This window comes from Mirounga leonina, unplaced genomic scaffold, assembly GCF_011800145.1.
Source record: "Mirounga leonina isolate KUSES-001 unplaced genomic scaffold, KU_Mleo_1.0 Mir_195, whole genome shotgun sequence".
Classification (NCBI taxonomy): Eukaryota; Metazoa; Chordata; class Mammalia; order Carnivora; family Phocidae; genus Mirounga; species Mirounga leonina.
Window position 1 is genome coordinate 2,791,220 of NW_023270490.1, and position 22,639 is coordinate 2,813,858.

A 22,639-nucleotide genomic window follows, 5' to 3' on the forward strand; every position below is an offset into this window, starting at 1 on the left:
GGTGTGAGGTTCCTTTTTGGGGTGATGGGCATGCTCGAATATTGACTGTGGTGATGGTTACACAACTCTATGAATATACTTTAAAACTGCTAATTATAGGGCGCCTGGGTGGCTTAGTTGGTTAAGTGACTGCCTTCGGCTCAGGCCATGATCCCGGAGTCCCGGGATTGAGTCCCACATCGGGCTCCCTGCTCAGCGGGGAGTCTGCTTCTCCCTCTGACTCTACCCCCTCTTGTGCTCTCTCCCTCTCTCAAATAAATAAAATCTTAAAAAAAAAAACAAACTGCTAATGGGCGCCTGGGTGGCTCAGTCGTTAAGCGTCTGCCTTCAGCTCAGGTCATGATCCCAGGGTCCTGGGATCGAGCCCCACATCGGGCTCCCTGCTCGGCAAGAAGCCTGCTTCTCCCTCTCCCACTCCCCCTGCTTGTGTTCCTGTTCTCGCTGTGTCTCTCTCTGTCAAATAAATAAATAAAATCTTTAAAAAAAAAAAAACCTGCTAATTATACACTTCAGATAGGCGAATTGCAGGGTATGTGAACTTTAGCTTAGTAAAGCTGTATATTAACCAAGAAAAGTAGGAACAGGGAGGTCATTCGGAAGCTACTGTCATCATCCAGGCAGGCAGAGACAGTGGTCCAGACTACAGTGGTGGCACTGGGTACAGATTTACAAAATATTACAGACGTAGAAATGTACTGTCTTTAAACAAACATTAAAAAAAAAAATGCACTAGGGGCGCCTGGGTGGCTCAGTCCGTTGAGCATCTGACTCTTGATTTTGGCTCAGGTCACAATCTCAAGAGTTGTAGGATCAAGCCCTGCCTTGGGCTCCACGCTCGGCACAGAGTCCACTTGAGATGCTCTCTCTCCCTCTCCTTCTGCCCCTCCCCCCACTCACGCATGCTCTCTCTCTCTCTAAAACAAGTAAATAAATAAAATATTTTTAAGAAATAATTTTAAAAAAGGAGAAATGCACATTTCATCTAATGTTCACAATAATCCTACGTGGCACATACAAGCATCGCCCCCATTTTCACAGTGGAGAAACTGAGCCCGAGAGGACTCAGTGATTTCTCCAACACCTACACTACTTTTGTTCCACGCTGAGTGGGGGAAGCTGGCCTTAAGCCCAGGCCTGTGGGATCCAGATCCTGAGCTAAGAGCCTGAGAGCGCCTGAGAGCACCTTGCACTGCCATGAACAGCCTCATCAGCACAATTATCTTACAGCTTTTTTTTCCCTAGGCTCTCATCATCTCAGAAAGTTGGAAGGATCTTTAGGAGCCCCAACAGCAATGGCTGCCATGCTGCTGGGACAGAAGTTCTCCTGCAGGCTCATCTTCGGGCCAGTTGCGAACCTCCCGCCGCTCAGCTCCACTACCTGTTCTGGGACAAAGGACAGAGTCCCCTCCTGCTCTCCCTCACAGCCAGCACGCTGCTAGCTCTCTCAGCAGAGGACACTGGGGGGACACCACTGGAGGAGTCTCTCCTGGGCTTTGCAGGCAGAGGCACCCAGTGGATCAGTGCATGGGTGTGAGGCCACCCAATGGTGCTCTGCCCAGCCACCCGCTCAGGATCTGCAGTCCCCTGGAGACCTCCGAGCCCCACTGTGGAGACTTTCCCGGGGCTCTCGCAGTATGGACATCCTGCCTCCTCTGCACCAGCACCCTGATCCCCTCACCCCCAGGCTTGTCTCCTGAAGTTCTCCTGTCACTGTAGCCCCCGGTGTCCCAATCCCACTGCACGCCCAATGTGTCAACCACCAGCTGGGCCTGCCACCCCACCTGCACCCCGAGATCACTTTCTGCTTGCCCCATGCCTGCAGACCAGCTCTCGCCCTGCCTTCCGGCAGCCTGAACTCAATTACACCATCTCCAAGTACATCTGTACCCCAGCCTTGGGGAAAGGCCCCCTTCCAAGTGCATCCTTCCTTGGGTCCACTCCCTCAGCTCAGACTACCCCAGAGTCCTCCTCTATCCTATAATTATCCTTTATCCTAATTTACCAAGTCACTTCCCTCCATCTCTCCAGCTGGGCTAGCTGGGCCAACCCCATCTCCGAGCCCCAGGTGCAGTGAGCACAAGGACCCAGGCAGAGCCAAGCAGAACCCTCGACATGGTGATGGGTTCAACAAAGGCCAGCAAGACCCCTGGCTGCGATTATCACTGGAAATACTAAGAAAGAAGTGCCCTTCACCCTGAGGTGGCTAAGGTGGCAGACAACAAGCGAGGGGTTGCAGGTGGCCCCCCTTTGTTCTTGTTTAGGGAAGAGCTGGCCTGAAAATGGGAGTCACCAGGAGGAATACAAAGGCTCCTGACACCTTTGGAAGAGCGCACAGGTCTGCCCGTCTGTCCATTCCCTGGGCTTTTCCATCTCAGGAATCAATTAATTGGTTCTTACTTTTGCTCAAGCCAATTTTAGTTGGGTTTGTGTTAACCACTGCCCCAAACCTCCTGTCTGATCTTCCTGTCTGCCACATGCTGCACTGTCCTTAAAGACACAATCCTGTTGGTTTTGTGTGTCTCCGAGTCTAAGCTTTTCAAGTGTGCGGTTAACAGCTTCCAGCCTGCATTCTACCGTCCTGACCTCTCTGCTCTAGCTTCGTTAGAGCAGTGCCATCTGACCTGGTAGCTTCTATGACATGGGGCTGTTCACGTTTAGATTAATTAAAACAGAAGAATTCCAGCCCCTGTTCCCGCTAGCCACATTCTGAGTGCTCCACGGCCAGCTGTGGCCTGAAGCTATGGACTAGACTGTGCAGACCCAGAACCTTCCAGCATGACAGAAAGCTGTACTGGACAGCACTGCTTCACAGCATCCCTTTCACGACCTCTCCTTCCACCTCGCTCTTTATCGGCTACCAGCACCAAAGGACACTCACGTGAGCATCAGTAAGTGGCCCTCACAACCGACAGCAATCAGGCTAAGCGATGTTCATACGCACAGCATTTCCTAGACTGTCCAACTGCCTCTGCCTTCTAACTTCATGGTACTGGCTAAACTCGCTGACCTAAAACAGGGCTTCTCAGCTAGGGTCACTTCTGGTCCCCCCGCCCATAAGTACCTGGCAATGTCTGGAGACGTTTTTGGTTGTCACACCTGGGGGGAAAGGAGCTACTGCCTGCATCTAGGCGGGGGGGAGGGCAGGGACGCTGCTAAACAGCCTATGGTGTGCAGGACAGCCCCCCAACAAAGAACGGTCCAACCCCAAATACCAGCAGCGCCTGGGGTGGAGAACTCCTGCCCTAGATTTTATTTACATACATTTTAAAGGGTAACTTTGTACTACTATCATGAATGGAAAACCAGTATCACTGCCATAAACACAAGGTAAACATCACAACCAGCACAATGGAAAACAGTGTTACTAAATTCAGGCCAGAGTCAGCGGCTCCCAGCCTGTGGCTCTTGAGGCTTCTGCTGTTTCAACACTGCCGAGACAACAGGAGGGTCGGCTACTCAAGAGTCCGCCCTGACAGCATTAGAAACATGGAAGGAAAATTGAAAAAGGAAAGAAGTACCTTACCGCATGTCTCAATGTGATTTAGTTCCTGCCCGTGAATTACTTGGGATGTTATCACGGCTGTACCTCGAGCCCTCGCCTGCCCATGTTTGGGGAACTACTGTCCCAACAGTAGAAGCTTTGGGCTGGCAAATTTACAAGCGACCAAGTTCCCCCCACCGCCACCCCTCCAAACAGAAGAGGTGGCAGCCAGGCTCCCTCTCAACATCTGGATTGATCCCTGCAACTCTCTCTACCCCTAGTGGCTGCCACCACCACTCCCAGTCTGTCTAGGGTACAGACCTCGGTCCCCTGGAGGCCCGAGAGGGGGAGCTGCCTGGGGCTGCGTTGTCACCCGAGTGTCATGAATTGCTGCTATTGTTTCTTAACACCAAACCAAGCTGTCTGCCACTTGCCATCACAAAGTAACTCCTGCCTTCTAGATGCGCTAGGGAGATGGGCTACAAGACAGAATGAGAAATTAGGGGCGCGTGGGTGGCTCAGTTGGTTAAGCGTCTCCCCTCAGCTTAGGTCATGATCTCAAGAGTCTGGGATCGAGCCCCACCCACACTGGGTTCCCCGCTCAGCCGGGAGTCTGCTTCTCCCTCTCCCTCTGCCCCTCCCCCCGCTCGTGCTCGCTCGCTAATAAATAAAATCTTTTTTTTTAAGTGGTTTTTTTTCTTTAAAGATTTTATTTATTTATTTGACAGAGAGAGACACAGCGAGAGAGGGAACAGAAGCAGGGGGAGAGGGAGAGGGAGAAGCAGGCTTCCCGCCGAGCAGGGAGCCCGATGCGGGGTTCGATCCCAAGACCCTGGGATCAAGCCCCACATCAGGCCCTCTGCTCCGTGGGAAGCCTGCTTCTCCCTCTCCCACTCCCCCTGCTTGTGTTCCCTCTCTTGCTGTCTGTCTCTATCAAATAAATAAATAAATCTTTAAAAAAAAAAAAGGGGGGGAACACCAGCTTTTAAGTCAGATGGACTTGGGCGCCAAGCCCAGCCTGGCTCCGCACTGGCTATGTGGCTTTGGGCTACTCATCTTTTGTGATGCCACTTTTTCTGTCTATAAAATGACAGTAAGACCTGCCTTGCTGAATTTCTATGAGGATGAAGGAATTTATATAGGAAAGGCATATGACAATACATAGCACACGACAGGCATTCAATTAATAGTACATATATTTCTCTTAATTTTTTTTCCAGGGGCACCTGGATGGCTCAGTCGATTAAGCGGCTGCCTTCAGCTCAGGTCATGATCCCTGGGTCCTGGGATCGAGCCCCACATAAGGCTCCCTGCTCTGCGGGGAGCCTGCTTCTCCCTCTCCCTCTGCCTGACCTCCCCCTGCTTGTGTGTGCTCGTGCTCTCTCTGTCAAATAAAAAAATAAAATCTCAAAAAAAAAAAGGGGGGAAAAAAAAAAAAGGGAATGTTAAGAGATTTAAGGCAGCACATACTAATTTGCATGACTGCGGTAGTGGTTCCCATTCTTACAATGTGACATAAAAACAACTGGTCTGGGCGCCTGGGTGGCTCAGTCGTTAAGCGGCTGCCTTCAGCTCAGGTCATGATCCCCGGGTCCTGGGATCGAGCCCCACGTCGGGCTCCCTGCTCAGTGGAGAGCCTGCTTCTCCCTCTCTTTCTGCCTGCCCCTCTACCTACTTGTGCTTTCTCTTTGTGTCAAATAAATCTTTAAAAAAAAAAAAAAAAGGTGTTTTTTTTTTTTCCAGATAAGAAAACATAAAACAATGTTCTTATCTATTGATAGCAACAGCTATTCAACGAGGTTAAGATGTAAGGCCAGAAATAATTTAGTATACACTGCTTCTAGCTTGACCATTTAAACAAAGGAAAATCAAAGTAAATTTTCTTATGATTTGACTCTAAAACAAACAAAGGTTTTGAGGGTGGGCAGCCTGCTGACCAGATGTGTGGTGGTTTCACACAATCTGGCTGAAAGGCAAGGGAGAGCAAGTATTACAGGCGTAAGCGCCAAGGGAACGATGTTTCTGGAAAAGGTAACTACTGTAACAAGGAGCTGGCCTCCGAGGAAATAATCATCTCTGCTCTGGGTGTAACCACAATCAGCAAGCAGTCGGTAAATAGTTGTTGAATTGCCCCCATGGTGTGCTGAACCTTCCTGAAGCCTGAGTCCAGAAGCTATTGGGTCTGTCTTGATACTGGGAAGATCCAGGAAGAATTTAAAGAAAAATTAAAAGTAACATGGAAAAAAAAAAAAAGGTAATCTAGAGCAGTGGTTCTCAATGGAAGGGAAGGGCTGGGGGGGGGCAGGGATTTGCCCCCTGCCCTGAGGACACTTGGCAATGTCTAGAGAGATGCTTGGTTGTCACAACTGCAGGAGCAGGGAGGGACTCCTGGCATCTCGTGGGTAGAGGCCCAACATCCTACAGTGCCCAGGACAGCCCCATACCGAGGATTACCCAGCCCCAAATGTCAACAGTCCTGAGTCTGAGAACCCCAGTCCAGAGCAGCACTGTCGGATGCATTTCTGCAGTGACGGAAATGTTCTCCATCTGCATGGTCTCACACAGTGGCCGTAGCCGTGTGGCTGTTGAGCACTCAAAATGTGAAATTTAAATGTTATTCCATTAATTAATTAAAATAGCTACATAGATCTAGTGTGTACCACACTGGACAGCAGGTCTAGAAGGATTTGGAACTCAAGTTGTTAATAAGCCTAGATGCCTGGGGAGGGATGCTGGAAAGCATGGAAAGGAAGGTATAAGGGAAAATTTTGCTCTGTGTTCTAAGAACATCTAGGAGGCTGAATTTTTTTTTTCTTTAACTAGGGGAATATGAAATCTAAAGTCAGGGGCACCTGGCTGGCTCAGTTGGTAAAGCATGCAACTCTTGATCTCAGGGTTGTAAGTAACTGTACACTCACCCCATGGTGGGTGTAGAGATTACTTTAAAAAAATAATAAAATCTTTAAAAATTAAAAATAAAAATAAAATCTAAAGTCAGAAAGAATGCAAAAAAGGAAGCTAGTTCACTGAAGTCTGAACGTTATCTCTGGTCACAGCAATGCTACCTACTGGTGGAAAAACTGGGCCGTATCAAAGAAAAAAGCCAAGTCAATGTGGAAATTTCTTTTTAAATAGAAACAGGTCCTCTGATCTAGCAAGTCTACCTGGAGGGATGGATTGTATATGAATTCTGGTATGGGTACAAGTGAGCAAGAGGAAAGATACAAGGATGCTCCCAGCAGTAAGAAAGCAAACCCTGAAGATGACCAAATGCCCATCAGAGAGGAACCCCCTGCACAGTGGATCTGCACTAATTTTTTTTTTAAGATTTTATTTATTTGAGAGAGAGAGACAGAGAGAGGATGAGTGGAGAGAAGGGGAGAGGGAGAGGGAGAAGCAGACTCCCCACTGAGCCAGGAGCCTGATGCGGGACTCAATCCCAGGACCCTGAGATCATGACCTGAGCCAAAGGCAGATGCTTAACCGACTGAGCCACCCAGATGTCCCACCATGCGCTAATTAAAAGAATAGGTAGATGCGCACACTGACAAGGCAAGATCCAAGCGATGAAGGGGGAGGGGGGAAAATAAAGCAAAAGATATGCAATTATGCTATATTTTAACAAAAATAACACATAATACATACATGGGAAAATAACACTGAGAAACAAATATGCACACACACACCCAGACTGTTAATTCTGGTTCTCTTGGGGGGAAGGGGGGCAGTCATGGGTGGTAGGATCTGTAACCTTCCCTGTTTCTCCTGCCGGAAGTCTTTCACTCCTGGTCTCTTGCCGCTCAGAGTGCAGGACACCTCTTACAAAAGTATGACTCATACTGCGTCCAGCCCCCACGATGAGTCAATGTGGACTCAAGTCCAAGCCTGTCACCCCTCATCCCAGGTCCTCTGTTATGAAGCCTCCGACTGCAGCCAAAGCAAATGAACTCCAGAACTCTACTTTTCTCCAACTTCCAAACCCTCCGGCAAGACTCCTCACACCAGATTTCCTTGAGCAACCCATTCCCCTTCTTCTACTTATCCTTCAAAACCCAACTCTGTACTTGCCTGTTTCTTTCTAGAAAACTCAAATCTATGGAAGCCCAGCAAGCAACATATAATAATAAAGGAACAAAGATAAACACGGAGAGGGGCGCCTGGGTGGCTCAGTTGGTTAAGCGACTGCCTTCGGCTCAGGTCATGATCCTGGAGTCCCGGGATCGAGTCCCACATTGGGCTCCCTGCTCAGCAGGGGGTCTGCTTCTCCCTCTGCCCTCTTCCCTCTCGTGCTCTCTGTCTCTCATTCTCTCTCTCTCAAATAAATAAAATCTGTAAAAAAAATAAAAATAAAAAAAAATAAACACAGAGTCTACTGGGACAGGGCACACTGAGGAGCCTAGACCTGTGGGAAGGAAGTGGCCCTCTGGCCTCACTAGGATACATTCTCACATAAACCTAATACAACAGACCGTAAGATTCTTCATGACAAAGACAAAAAGCATAGATTCTGAAGTGCAAACCCTCAGTTTTTAAATGTTGGTAACTGCCGCAATGTTTAAGTAGTATGCAAAACCAGAATCACACCGAGGTGTCATTTTTTACTTAGCATAACCAAAATCAAAAAGCTTAATAACACCTGTGTTGATTGGGATGGGCAAACAGACACTTCACTGCTGGGAGAGGCCTCAATCAGTATAACCTTGAGGGAAGGCAACCTGGTGATAACTCTCAAAATGATAAATGCATTCACCTGGACCCAATGATTCCCCTTCGGGATATGTATGTTGTAACATGGGCACAAAGACTTATGTCCAATGTAACACTGCTAATAATAATGTACCATTACAAATAACCCAGGTGTCCATCAGTGGTGGACTGGTTAGGTTAAGTATGGTAAGTCTATTCAATGAAATCCTTTAAAACCATATTGTTAAAAAAAAAAAAAAGAAAAAGAATGAAAGAGCTGGCGCCTGGGTGGCTCAGTCGTTAAGCGTCTGCCTTCGGCTCAGGTCATGATCCCAGAATCCTGGGATCGGGCCCCACATCGAGCTCCCTGCTCAGCAGGAAGCCTGCTTCTCCCTCTCCCACTCCCTCTGCTTGTGTTCCCTCCCTCGTTGTCTCTGTCAAATAAATAAATAAAATCTTAAAAAAAGAAAAAGCTTTTTATGTACTGATACGTAACAAGCCCATGTATACTATTAAGTGAAAGAAATACGTTGTGCTGTGTAGGGCAGACTAACAACGCAATAAAAAAGGTCAAAATCTATGTGTGTGTCTAGATAAATATAAAATACATGGCCCTTCTTTTGGAAAATGATTAAGAATTCTCTAGAACAACACAGAAGAAATTGGTAAGTGGTCGCCTGAGGAGGGTACAGGGTAGCCAAAGCAGGGGACGGAGGGAGGCTAAGTTTGCAAAGTACACACTTCTGTAGCTGTTCCACAGTGAACTATGTGACTGTGAATTTTTTTTTTTTTTTAATTTACAAACAAAACAAAAATCCCCACCCCACTCCCCACACAGCACCCAGCTCTCCATCTGCAGCCTCGGATGCTGGCCACAAGCCCAGAAGTCAGAAACCAGATACTATTCGCCTCACACCCCAGATCGGGGATACAGAAGGTGCTCAGATGCCCCGTGTGGGTTGAGGTGCCTCTCCTGGGCCTCCCCCCAGCCCCAGGCCCCCCAGCATGCCAAGACCTGCTGCCTTACCTCGTGTGCTTATACTGTATCTGGGGCATTTGCTTACAGGTTCTCGACCAGGTCCAGGGCCACAGCACAGCCAGCCGTGTCACCTCCCTCACTCGTCCCCAGAGTCCTGCAGGCAGGCCCTCCCCCTCCTGGAGAGGAGGAAACTGTACCCCCAGGAGTCCAGCTGTGAGGGTGAGGGCAGAGCCAGCTGTGAGTCCAGCAGGCAGACCTCAGAGCCTGCACTCGACCATGGTGTTTGGAGATCTCACCCCATAGAAGAATCTGAGCGCTGCCTCTGAGCTGTCTAGACAGCAACCTAGGGAGGCACCCATGACTGGGACAAGCACGAGCACACCAAGGATCCCCAGGGGCACCGCCCCAGCTGCCTGGCTCCTCCCTCCAAGCACTGTCAGCCGCAGGGTGGCTAACACTGCTACTCTCCTCCCCCCCAGCCGCATGCTTTGGGGTCTAAGCACCCTGCACACATGAACTCTGGTTAGCCCTCAAAACCACGTGCACTATTATCATGCTCATTTACAGGGAGGTAAACTCACTCACCCAAGGTCATATAGCCAGTGAGTGGCAGAGCCCAAACTTGCACTGAGGCAGTCCTTGCTTGAATCCACGCTCTCAAGCCCTCACGATCCCCAGCAACCAACCGTGGCCTTGGGGAGCTACCACCTCCTGCCAGGGGCCCTTCCTTCCCAGATCCGGCTCCTCCCCTGCTCCCGCGGAGACCAGGGCACTAGCCACCGCTACGGCCCTGCTCCACCCGGGGCATGGCTCTGGCACCGAGACCGCCCCAGGAAGGCCATGGGGCAGGTTTCCAGGGGCGCCTGCTTGTAAAACGGCAGAGGTTACACCACAAGGCCCTTGGAAGGAGTCTACCTCTGGAAGCAGGTGGTGGAGCTGCTGAGGGTCTAGCACAGTGACCATTCAGGCGGAGAACACTCCCCAGGCAGCAAGTTCACACCTTTTCTACCATTATTGCTGCGAGTGAATGCTACCCTGGGCTCCAACAGCTGTGCCGAAGACCTCCACTCCTTGCAGGGAAGCCAGACATTTACTGCACTTGGCCCTGGTGTCTACACACAGCTCTGCCGTGAGCCACTGTCTACAGAAAGATTTTCTTGTACTCATTCAACAGATATTTATACAATGCTTGCAGACTCTCAAGCATACCTTCTATAACTCCCAAACCTACAACCATGAGCAGTCAGTCCAGTTCACCCAGTATATCCACAGAGAATGTGCTGTGTAGTGAACATCTCCCCAACCAATCAAAGGCTTCTTCTGTCCTCACACACATCAACAGGAATTCCGCCCAATTTGAGGTAAACAGAGAAAGAAAAACGTGGTTTTTTACTTTTTTTTTTTTTTAAACATTCCCAATCTCATGGACATGTACCAGACAAAAGGCAAAATAAAAATAGTGGGTGAAGAAGGCCATCACTCATCTCCTGACCCTGGAACAGAAGGCAACTCTGGCTTTCATAGGGTGTAAAATGGCAGAGCCCTTCCAGAAGGCCACTTAGTTGGGAGCCACACAGAGCCCTTAGATGACCACACGTTCCATTCAACCCAGGGAACTGGAGATTCTAGCCTATTATAATTTCCCAAATGTAGGGGCACCTGGGTGGCTCAGTTGGTTGGGCATCTGACTCTTGATTTCTGCTCAGGTCATGATCTCAGGGTCATGGGATGGAGCCCTGCATCAGGCTCCATGGTCAGTGGGGTCTCTGCTGAAGGTTCTCTCTCTTCCTCTCCCTCTGCTCCTCCCCCTCAACACTCACTCTCTCTGTAAAATAAGTAAGTACATCTTTAAAAAAATTTTCCAAATGTAGGAGAAAGCTTAGGCCAAGATATCCTCCCTAGACTAAGCTCTAATTCATAACAGCAAAAACAAACTGCAATCATGTCACTTAATAGCCACTGGATTAAAACATAGATCAAAGGAAACATACACCTAAATATTAGCAACAGCAGATAAGGCTTTAAATAATTCTAAGGACCACATCTTTAACTTTTCTGTAACAGGAATTATTACTTTCATAATGGAAAACAAAAACGCTGATGTATAAAAGTCCCACGCAGGGCCCCACGGCCGGGAAGGGTGCTCGGGCCGGCCTCTGAGCGCCTCGCGGGCCATGCTGGCCACCTCTGGCTTGCCTGTGCATGGGGTCTTTCTCTAGCAAGGCCTGGTGCCCCAAGCCCCTAGTTCCATCACCTCGCATGAAACGGCTCGATGCTATTCAGGGGCTGCCAGTGACTGCTGACAAAGGCTCAGCCCCAGTGAATGCAATTCCCTGAAAACATTATACATCTCTGCCATGCAGGAGGAAGCTGCTGGAAACCAGTGTGGACCGAACGGGGGCATCTCCGGCCAAGTAGCAAATATGGGATCCATTAGACTCTCCAACCCAGGCCTCTGACAAAGGCCTCTGTGGCTAATTCCTTACGGCAATGGGCTATATGAACAAGGAAGGAGGGAGAAGAGAGAGAGGAGACAGAGGAAGGCCTAGATCCCCCTTTCTTTCTGTGAAAGGGTTATGTTGTTTGTCCCCCCATGGGCTCCAATACTCAGCACACACCTTCACTGGAAGCCCGAGCGCCCTGCACACCGTGTACACCCGATGGATCAGGAATGTGATGTCCCTTGGGGTGACTAAGATTTCCAAATAAAACTAAAGGTGCTGGAAGCGGGCAGACCTGTTCAGAGCTGTGCCTCCTACTCTTCATCTACTGGCTCATTTAGTCCGTTAGCAGATATTTATTGAGTACCTACTATGTGCGCCTCAGTACTAAGCAGTGGGACATGCAAACGAGACAAATGAGGGCCCTGCCCGCGGGGAGCCTACTATTTCACAGGGGGGCAGGGGGGCAACAGGAAACAGCAAAAAATAAATACGTCAACAAGAACATGTCACTGGGGGGCGCCTGGGTGGCTCAGTCGGTTAAGCAACTGCCTTCGGCTCAGGTCGTGATCCTGGAGCCCTGGGATCGAGCCCCACGTCGGGCTCCCTATTTGGTGGGGAGCCTGCTTCTCCCCCTGACCTTCCCCCCTCTCATGCTCTCTCTCAAATAAATAAAATCTTTAAAAAAAGAACATGTCACTGGGGTGGAGGCAGCTCCTTCTGAGTAGGTGGTCTGAGAAGACCTCTCTGAAGAAGAGACAGCCGAGCTGAGCGCAGAGACAAGAAGGCAGTGGCAGCTTGCAAGCGGTGTGACCCTGGGCTACTTAGTGAACCCCTCTAAGCCCTGATCTCCCAGGAACAGGACAATGGCACCTGGTACAGGACTATGTGAGGAAGCCACAAGACAATCCACTGAAGCCACCAAGGTCCATGGTCCTGGCACCTAAGCAACCAGAGGTTAACAAAATTCATCCAAGAACACCCCTTACGTGTCACCAGAAGGTAGCTCCGTGCTGGCGGGGACTCCTGTCTCTTGTGTTTACCGCTAGATCCCCGACATTAAAACTGTTCCCCAGGGGCAGAGTAAGTGCTCAGCAAATACCCCTACGGGGTGAATGAATGGTAACCCTCCGAAATGTCCAAAATTCGCAGCTAAGTTCCTGGTTTTCTGCGGGGTAGGAAGCACTGCTGTTTTGTGAGAGTCACTTTGCAGATTGGGCTCATCCAGTTCCAGAAAGATGACGTCACAGGCCCCGGGGGTCTGCGGCTCCCTCAGCTTTCCCTCTTTATGTCTTTGGGGTGACTCTGCCGGCAACCAGAACAAAAGCATAATTTAAAAAGTGAAACTAAGGGGCACCTGGGTGGCTCAGTCGGTTAAGTGTCTGCCTTCGGCTCAGGTCACGATCCCAGGGTCCTGGGATCGAGCCCCGCATCGGGCTCCCTGCTCCACGGGGAGTCTTTCCCCTCTCCCTCTGCCTGCCGCTCCCCCTGCTTGTACACTCGCTCTCTCTCTGTGTCAAATAAATAAAATCTTTAAAAAAAACTTTTAAGTGAAACTAAACAACTTGTGAAAATATAGGGCACTGGTTAAAGTAAATTAGCCACCCTACTCAAAGAAATATCATGTTGCCATTAAAAATGTCATTTACAGGGCGCCTAGGTGGCTCAGCTGCTTAAGCGACTGCCTCTGGCTCAGGTCATGATCCTGGAGTCGCAGGATCGAGTCCCGCATCGGGATCCCTGCTCGGCAGGGAGTATCCTGCTCCCTCTGACCCTCCCCCCCTCATGCTCTCCCTCTCAAATAAATAAATAAAATCTTTAAAAAAAAAAAGTCATTTACAAAGTACCTCATGATACAGAGAAAGCCTTAAATTAAAATGTTAAATCAACAACAAGAAATAAAAACACATATGCTACATGGTTATAATTCATAAAACAATGTACACATAGAAAGGAGACTGGGAGAAAACAGAGTATCTAAGATGTTCCATTAAGGGCAGTTGTCTTGAAGGAAAGTTAACATCAGTGTTCCACTCCTCAGTCTTCTCTGTTCTCCAAGTTTTCTTTAATACACACGCACTCATTTTACAATGAAAAGAAAATAAATTTTATGTATGTTTACCTTTCCCTCGTAATGTAAGCTAATGAAGAAGAAGGTGCTTGGTCAGAGAGGAAAGCCACCGTGATGTGACCATTTTGCCAAGTCTCACAAATCCCCAGTCCCTTTCCCCTCAACTAAAGTCACCTGCTCTGAGTGGATATTACAGAAAAAGTCAAATAGAAGTCATCAAGACAGGTCACAAAATGGAATTTACTGCCTGAGTTCAAAGTAAAATGAGTCTTTTAAAAAACTGAAATGAGGGGCACCCTGGTGGCTCAGTGGGTTAAGCGTCCAACTCTTGGTTTTGGATCAGGTCATGATCTCAGGGTCATGAGACCAAGCCCCGGGTCAGGCTCTGTGCTAGGCAGGGAGTCCGCCTGAGATTCTCTCTCTGTCCCTCCTCCCACTCACACACGCATTCTCTCTCTCAAATAAATAAATCTAATAAAAACAAAAACACCTGAGGGGCACCTGGGTGGCTCAGTTGGTTAAGTATCTGCCTTCAGCTCAGGTCATGATCCCAGGGTCCTGGGATGGAGCCCCGCATTGGTCTCCCTGCTCGCTGGGGAGTCTGCTTCTCCCTCTGCCTCTGCCCTTCCCCCCACCACCGTGCACGCTCTCTCTCTCAAATAAAAAAAATCTTTAAAAAATAATAATTAATTAAAAGAAAACTGAAAAGTCTCTGTCATTCTAAACCAAAACCATTCTCTTTTTTTTAAGATTTTTTAAATTTATTTGTCAGAGAAAGAGCGAGCACAAGCAGGGGGAGCGTCAGGCAGAGGAGAAGCAGGCTCCCCGTTGAGCAAGGAGCCCGATGTGGGGCTGGATCCCAGGACCCTGAAATCATGACCTGAGCTGAAGGCACTTAACCGACTGAGCCACCCAGGCATCCCCAAAACCATTCTCAAAGGAAAAAACCCTCTGTTCCTCAGTCTCATTATCTGTACAGTAGGGTTGTCAGGAGGAACAGGATGATGCAGCAAGCAATAGTGGTTAGCAACTATTAAAATTCTCATCAAATTCCTCTAGCACAGGGGCGCCTGGGTGGCTCAGTCATTAAGCAGCTGCCTTCAGCTCAGGTCATGATCCCAGGGTCCTGGGATCGAGCCCCACATCAGGCTCCCTGCTCGGCAGGAAGCCTGCTTCTCCCTCTCCCATTCTCCCTGCTTGTGTTCCCTCTCTCACTGTGTCTCTATCAAATAAATAAATAAAATCTTTAAAAAAAAAAAAATTCGGGCGCCTGGGTGGCTCAGTTGGTTAAGTGACTGCCTTCGGCTCAGGTCATGATCCTGGAGTCCCGGGATCGAGTCCCGCATCGGGCTCCCTGCTCGGCAGGGAGTCTGCTTCTCCCTCTGACCCTCCTCCCTCTCATGCTCTCTGTCTCTCATTCTCTCTGTCTCAAATAAATAAACAAAATCTTTAAAAAAAAAAATTCCTCTAGCACAATCCAAGTGACTAGAACTAACAGCAAACCATACAAAGCACAACCTAGGTATGTGACTACCGTGAGCTCTTTAAGCAAAAGGAAGTGGCGGGGGCCAGTGCCTCCAACCCCTCCACCTGGCAGAGCACGTGGTACATGTTTCAGGTTGGGGGGGGTGGCAGGGTGGGGGGCGGGGGTGGCAGGGTGGGGGAAGGGGAGGGTCAGCTCCAGTCCACATGACTTTGCAACATGCTCAGAGAGAGCTCTGGAGACAGGACTACCTAAAGAAAACTGCTAAGGAACTCATCATCAATTTAGAATGAAGGTTTATTAATAACATCAACAGATACCACACCTGCCAAAATGGGCATAAATAAGATACTTCCTGTATGAGTTTGTTAGGGTTGCCATAATAAAGCACCACAGGCTGGATGGCTTAAATAGAACTTTATTTTCTCCCTGTTCTGGAGGCTAGACGTCCAAGATCAAGGTGTGGGTAGAGTGGGTTTCTTCTGGGCCTCTCCGCCTGGCTTGCAGAGGGCTGCCCTGCTCCTGGGTCCTCTTGTGGTCTTTCCTCCCACCCCTGGCTTCTCATAAGGACACCACTCAGACTGGAACAGGGCCCATCCTAATGGCCTCACATTAACTTAATCACGGCTTCTTTAAAGGCTCTATCTCCAAATACAAGAGTCACAGTGAGAGGGCCCGGAGGTCAAGGCTTCAACAAAGAATCTGTGAAGGGATATACCTCAGCCCCTAACACTTCCCAGATGCTCTCCTCCGACCACTCAAGGCTTCCGTGGCCACTAAATCAGAAAGCTGAACTCACAGGGATGAGCAACAGTCCAAACATGAACTTCTTGCCTAACAGGTTTTTCTCTAAAAGAGAAAGAGAGAGAGAGAGGGAGGGAGGGGAGGAGGGAGAGAGAAAGGGGTAACCTTCACAGGACACTAAGGGACACGGCCACGCATAGTGAGTATTCATTCCTTTCGTCCAGGGGCTCCTAACAGGTGCGATTTTGTGCCCTCCCACCCCCGCTCCCCAGCCCCTGGCACTGGGGGACACTTGGCAATGTCTAGAGACATCTGTGGTTGTCATAACTCGGTGGAGGGTACCGTTGGCATCCAAGGGGCCTGCGCTGCTGTCACACATCCTACAATGGACAGGGCAGCCCCCACAACAGGCAACTGTCACACCCCCAAGGTCAATAGTGCCGAGGCTGAGAACTGCTGAGGTCTAACCTGGCCAGGTCTGACCTCACCCTGTGTCACAGCAGATGGCCTGGCAGAGGGTGGGAGATCCTGCCAGGCCCCATTCTATTGGGGGGGGGGGCACTGTCCATGCTCCACCCTGTTTCTTCCTTGGGGAGGCTGGCCAACGGGCTCCTCCTCCTGGCATTTGGCAAATGCCACAGAGCTCTGTGATGACAAGAGCATCCGGCCGCCCTTCATTTCCCACAGGGAGCCTCTCTCTCCCTGGGGCCCCTTCCAACTGCCTCTCCCATAATCCCCCCCAGACTATTTATACAATAATAAAAGCAACATTAAGATCCCCAATCGACCTGCTAAAGTAACCATTGTTTAAAAATCATGCTTTTCAAAAAAAAAAAAAGTTTTTCATGGATGACTTGGCAAAACAAAAAAATGTTTTACTCTATTAGCAAAATCAGATTATCCCACTTCCTTCCCCTTATAGCAATATTATAATATTTTTAAACTAAAAGCAACATTTTAGCACAGGCGGCCGCTCCCTAAATATCAGACATGTCTGGGGGCACATCTGCAAACCTCATGATCTTTGACTGAGTTCATACTATTCTCTAAGTCAATTCTCTTTTTTTCATATTAAGTATATTCTAAAAGGAAACTCCCTATCACTACTACAAAAAGAAAGCAAGTATCACTTGGCACAAACAGAAAGAACCATAAAAATAATTGCTAACCTTTCAATGTCTGGCCACGAGCCACCCAAAGTGATCTTTGACGACGGTTCTCCATCAATCTTTCCAAGTCACACAAAGGAAAGAAAACAGACCAGCTTAAGAATTCAGCACTGTTCTGGGCACCTAGACGGTGCAGTCAGTTGAGCCTCCAACTCTTGGTTTCGGCTCAGGTTCCTGGGATCAAGCCCCGCATCAGGCTCCATGCTCAGCACGGAGTCTGCTTGAGATCCTCTCTCCCTTTCCCTCAGCCCGCCCCCTGCTCATACTGTCAGTCTCTCTAAAATAAATAAATAAATCTTAAAAAAAAGGGGGGGGGAACACCTGGGTGGCTCAGTTGGTTAAGCATCTGCCATTGGCTCAGGTCATGATCCCAGAGGGAGCCTGCTTCTCCCTCTGCCTGCCACTCCCCCTGCTTGTGCTCTCGCTCTCTCTTTGACAAATAAATAAAATCTTTAACAAAAAAAAAAAAAAAAAAAGAATTCAGCACTGTTCTAGCTCTTTAGGTAAAAGTCATCGTTAAGAACACTACAAGTAGTGGGGCGCCTGGGTGGCTCAGTTGGTTGGGCCACTGCCTTCGGCTTGGGTCACGATCCTCTAGTCCCAGGATCGAGTCCCACATCAGGCTCCCTGCTCAGCGGGGAGTCTGCTTCTCCCTCTGACGCTCCCCCCATCATGCTCTCTCTCTCTCTCTTTCTCAAATAAATAAAATCTTTAAAAAAAAAAAAAAAAGAACATTACAAGTAGTCTTTTTCTTTGGAAATTAAACCAAAGTCCACTCACTGCAGTAAGTAAAGCTGGAGGCACTCCACATCCATTCCCAAAAGTGGCCACAAAAATACCACCAGAGCTAATTCATGACTTTCATCATTTGCATTTCGGAACAATGCGAAAAGAAAGTTCTATTCTGAGAAGTAACAGCCAAAAGTCCAGAGATGGATTGGTCGGGGCCTTGCCTCTTCCAACTTGTTGCATGGGTGCCTTAGGTCAAGGTCAAACGGCCATGCTCTTTCTTTGGGACTGGCATGCAGGGCCTCCAGTCGCTGGCCTTCCTCCGGGAAGCCCCTGAAAGCATGGTTCCCATATCCACCTCTACCCTTCAGCATCCCTGCCTGGGTTTGTAATTCCACACTCCCTGGTGTCACTGCCTATGGGGGCACCCGGCCTGGTTCCAGGCAGGGACTCTGTCACAGGAAATGGATGGCCTAAGTGCTGCTGAGCGGGCTGGCAGAGGACACTGAGGGCACTTTCCAGTGGGCTGCTTGCCAAGGCTTGTCCCGACTGTTCTCGTCCAAGGGGGCGAAGAGCTGTTTACACAACTCTCCACTCCACCCATGGAGAGGGGAAGGGCTGGGGTCTATGGATGTCAGCGATCAGCACGACCCCCTCCTCCATCCTGCCCCCAAACACACCCCTCCCTATACACTGTCTACCTAGTACTACCCCCACCGTGTCAAAAGAAGGACAGTGAACACACACACACACACCCCTATATACATCCCATCCTCATTATTTGTGGTTTCTGTATTTGCAAATTCACCGACTACCTAAAATTTATAACCTCAAAATCAACGCAGCACTGCTGTGGTCACTCACGGCCATGTGCAGAGCGGCAAAACATCTGTATCACCTCTCACAGCTTCCCCAGCTGGGGTGGGACAAGGCAACACTTCTGGTCCCAGCTCCATACTGTACATCTGTGTCCTTTTCACGGTCTATTTAGGGCCACGCTTTTTGCATTTTGGAGCTTGTTGTTAGTGACATCACCATTTAAAACAGCCCCCAGGGGTGCCTGAGTGGCTCAGTCCTTCAGGTCATGATCCCTGGGTCCTGGGATCGAGCCCCGCATCGGGCTCCCTGCTCTGCGGGGAGTCTGCTTCTCCCTCTCCCACTCCCCCTGCTTGTGTTCCCTCTCTCACAGTGTATGTGTCTCTCTCTGTCAAATAAATTAAAAAAAAAAAAGTCTTTAAAAAAATAAAAAATAAAATAAATAAAATAAATATAAAATAAATAAAATATAAAATATAAAATAAATAAATAAAATAAAACATAGTGCTCACATGCTGTCCAGTGTCCTGAGAATAGGAAGCCTATGAGTTGCAGTGCTGTTGGTCATGAGTCCAATGTTAATGAATCAACAACATATATTAAATACAGAGCCTTTAAACCAAAATATACCTTTAAAACAAGGTAAAACATGACCAGAGGCTTGCAGAATACTAACCCTCTATCTCCCCTAGGAACAACAGTTCAGTATTTGCTAATTCAGGGCTGGCAGGGACCTTCTGGGACATAACCACTGTGAATAACGAGAATCAACCAAACTATGTCTAATCCTACCTCCGTCATGTCAAAAGAGAAAAGGGCATTTTAACCCCACAAATCAGAAAGGACAGCTTCAGACCTTTCAGTGGAATGAAGTTATATATGAGAAGAACTCCCTGCACTGGCATTATTTCTCTTCTTTCCTATCAACAGTGAACTCCACAGTCCTGACGGATCCAGGTCCTGGCACGGTACCAAGGAATGCTACAAAGGTACACCCAGCCTGCCACAGCCCTGTCACTAGACTCGGTCACGGGAGGTCTGAGGTGGCTTCTCGTGGCATCAAGTCCTCTGCGGGCATTTTCCAGCTAGAGTTCATACTCAACTAGACCCTCTCCAAAGACCTAGAAAGAAGAGCACATGACGTCATGCAGGGCAAGAGTCCCACCCTCCAGGCTGGGAGGAGAACAATTTCTAATGCTCACCAGTGCTCCCAACGCTCGTCTGCACGCACGATGCCCGGCCAACCAGGCACCCTTCCCATGTCCCCATGGTGCACAAGAGGAAGCTCAGGCACAGAGGGGAGAAGACAGTGGCCCGGAGTAATACAAGCAGGAAAATGGCAAAGCTGGTATATTCACCTAAGTCTGTGTGACCCTGGAATCCAAACTCTTAACTCACAAATCCATAAAGCCAGCAGTCAGTCTGGCCTGGGGATTTAAAACTGTAGCCTACAAAATTCTTATCTTTGTTCTCCCAGTGGTTTTGAAAATGTGACATGCCTGAAAGAGCTGCCACTCCCAAATTCTCTATCCTGCAGCCATGTGGAAAAAAAGAAAAAAAAAATCACTAATTGTTCCTGGAGGGAAAAAGAACTCAACTGAGGAAAGGACACTGAGGGAGCAGAGCTGACCTGAGCAGAAACACCTGCTCTGAGAAACGCTCCCAAGTTCTCCTAACTGGGAGGCAGGCTCACGCAAGTTCTCCTTAGTTTCTGCCATACGTGCTTGGCCAGGATTAACTGCTTAACCTTTCTGAGCCTCAGTTTCCTTATCAGTAAAACAAGCATAAAAAATACCAACCTCAAAGGGGCACCGTGCAGCATGGGCAAGAAAACCTTAGTTCAGAGCCAAGACACTGCAGATCCCAAGTAAACATTGCTTCTCTCCCCTCAGCAGTCAGGGAGTGGGTCATGCAACACGTCGATTTAAATTCTGCACCCTCTGGGACGCCTGGGCGACTCAGTTAGGCGTCTGCCTTTGGCTCAGGTCACAATCCCACAGTCCTTGGGATGAGGTCCCGCATCGGGCTCCCTGCTCAGCGGGGAACCTGCTTCTCCCTCTCCCTCTGTCTGCTACTCCCCCTGCTTGTGCTCTTTCTCTGACAAATAAATAAATAAAATCTTTTAAAATTAATTAATTAATTCTGCACCCTCAAGCCAAAGGTAAGCATGAGCCTAGGAGCCTTGAGATGCCTCTGCTATACCCAGGAGGTAGGCGGCCCACCCCCACCCCCCTACACACACACCCCCGCAGCCTCCCTGGGATGTGAAGCCTGGGCTTAGGGAATACACCCAGCTAGCACTGGCCCCTGCTCGCTGCTGTAACCCATCACCATACATTCTTTATCTTACAGTTCTGGAGGTCAGGAGTCCATAGCAGGTCTCAGGGGCCTCCAACCAAGATGCCAGCAGGGCCGGGTTCCCTCTGGAGGCTGCTTCCTTGATGTTTCCTGTTTCTAGACGCCCCCTGCGTGCTCCCTTCTTCATTTTCAAGCCAGCAGCGGAGCGTCTTGCAACGTCTCTCAGATTCACGCTCCTCAATTTCAAGGACGCATGTGATGACATTGGACCCACCTGGCTAATCCAGGACAGTCTCCCCATCTTGAAATCATTAACTTCATCACATTGGCAAAGTCCGTTTTGCCAGGAAAGGTCCTATACGCACAGGTCCAGGGGGCCATCATTCTGCCCACCACACCATACATGCTGTATCCTCTGCAGCAATCCAGATTTCATAGTTTTTTATTCTTTTCCTTTAAATGCTTGACTTTTGCATTAATAGCATATAAGGTGTTTCACATAAATCATCCACCAAAAAAAACCTCTTCACTAGAATACACGTCTCGTACTTAAAGATGAAAACTAGCTCGCCTCACAAGCCCAGACACCACCTAAGCTGCTGTCCCTCAGTGGAGGAAAAGAGACAAAAGCAGAGGGGGCCCAGGCTGCCTTCTGGTACTCACACCCCAAGTTCCCCACCCCCACACTCAAATCATGTGGTTAAGACTTGATGCCATAGGGCGCCTGGGTGGCTCAGTTGGTTGAGCGACTGCCTTCAGCTCAGGTCATGATCCTGGAGTCCCGGGATCGAGTCCCGCATAGGGCTCCCTGCTCGGCGGGGAGTCTGCTTCTCCCTCTGACCCTCCCCCCTCTCATGTGCTCTCTCTCTAATAAATAAATAAAATCTTTAAAAAAAAAAAAAAAGACTTGATGCCATCAACGAGTGAAGATCTCAGAGCCACAGTCACATTAGAAGAATGAGTAAGCAGCAATCTGAGAATGTCCAACAGACTCCTGCCTGGACCATCTAGAAACAGTTATCCCCCTCCCTATCCCCAGGAGATCATAAACTGGAGATCAGCTTCAGGCATTCCTTCTCTCAAAAAGGATTTACTGGGCACCTACTCTGTGCCAGGCTCTGTGTGACGGTGCTTAAGTGGTCACCAACCGGGGCCCCGGGGTTCCCAGCTGAATGATCACACGAGCACATGTCACACTCCAACTGTGCAAGACAGAAAAGAAGCAGGCGCTCTGAGAGGTTCCAAGTGGGATCTGATCTCTAATCAGGAACATCAGGGAGGGCTCCCCTGAGGACATGAGACCCCAGTAAGGCTTAATGGAAGACTGACCTTTGACTAGGTGAAGAGGGGAGAGGACATTCCAGGCAGAGAACAGGATGTGCAAAGGTCCTGTATCAAGAGGGAGCCCAGGAGGAGATACTGAGCGCAGCATGGCTGGAGGAGAAGGGGGTCAGGCTATACTACACAGTGTGTGAAGATGATGATGGGAGGAGGCAGGGGCCCCAGCAGAACTTTCTGTGATGGTGGAAATGCAGGTACCTTCACCATCCAACACGCAGGCACTGCTCACAGGTGGGTCCTGGGGACTGAAATGTGGCTGGTGCCACTGAGGCGCTCAATTTTTAACTTTATTTAACTCTAATTATTTTAACTCTGAATGTAAATAGCCACATGAGGCTCATGACCACCATGGTGGACAGCACAGGGCCTCGCAGAAATGGAAAGGCACAAGAAGGTTCGAG

The 22,639-nt window shown here is 49.1% G+C and overlaps 1 protein-coding gene across 3 annotated transcripts in view; it reads right to left on the bottom strand.

The window, feature by feature from the left end:
* The window catches only part of ATP9A (ATPase phospholipid transporting 9A (putative)), a 131,104-nt gene that overhangs the window by 102,478 nt on the left and 5,987 nt on the right, over positions 1-22,639 (bottom strand). The window contains exon 1 of one of the 3 annotated variants that reach the window (XM_035025418.1): positions 9,195-9,238. The exons of the other annotated variants lie outside the window; for them this stretch is intronic. Coding sequence (XP_034881309.1) covers positions 9,195-9,223 — 29 coding nt within the window. The 5' untranslated portion in view covers positions 9,224-9,238. Of the gene's footprint in view, positions 1-9,194; positions 9,239-22,639 lie in introns of those variants that run through there. 3 annotated transcript variants of the gene reach the window in all.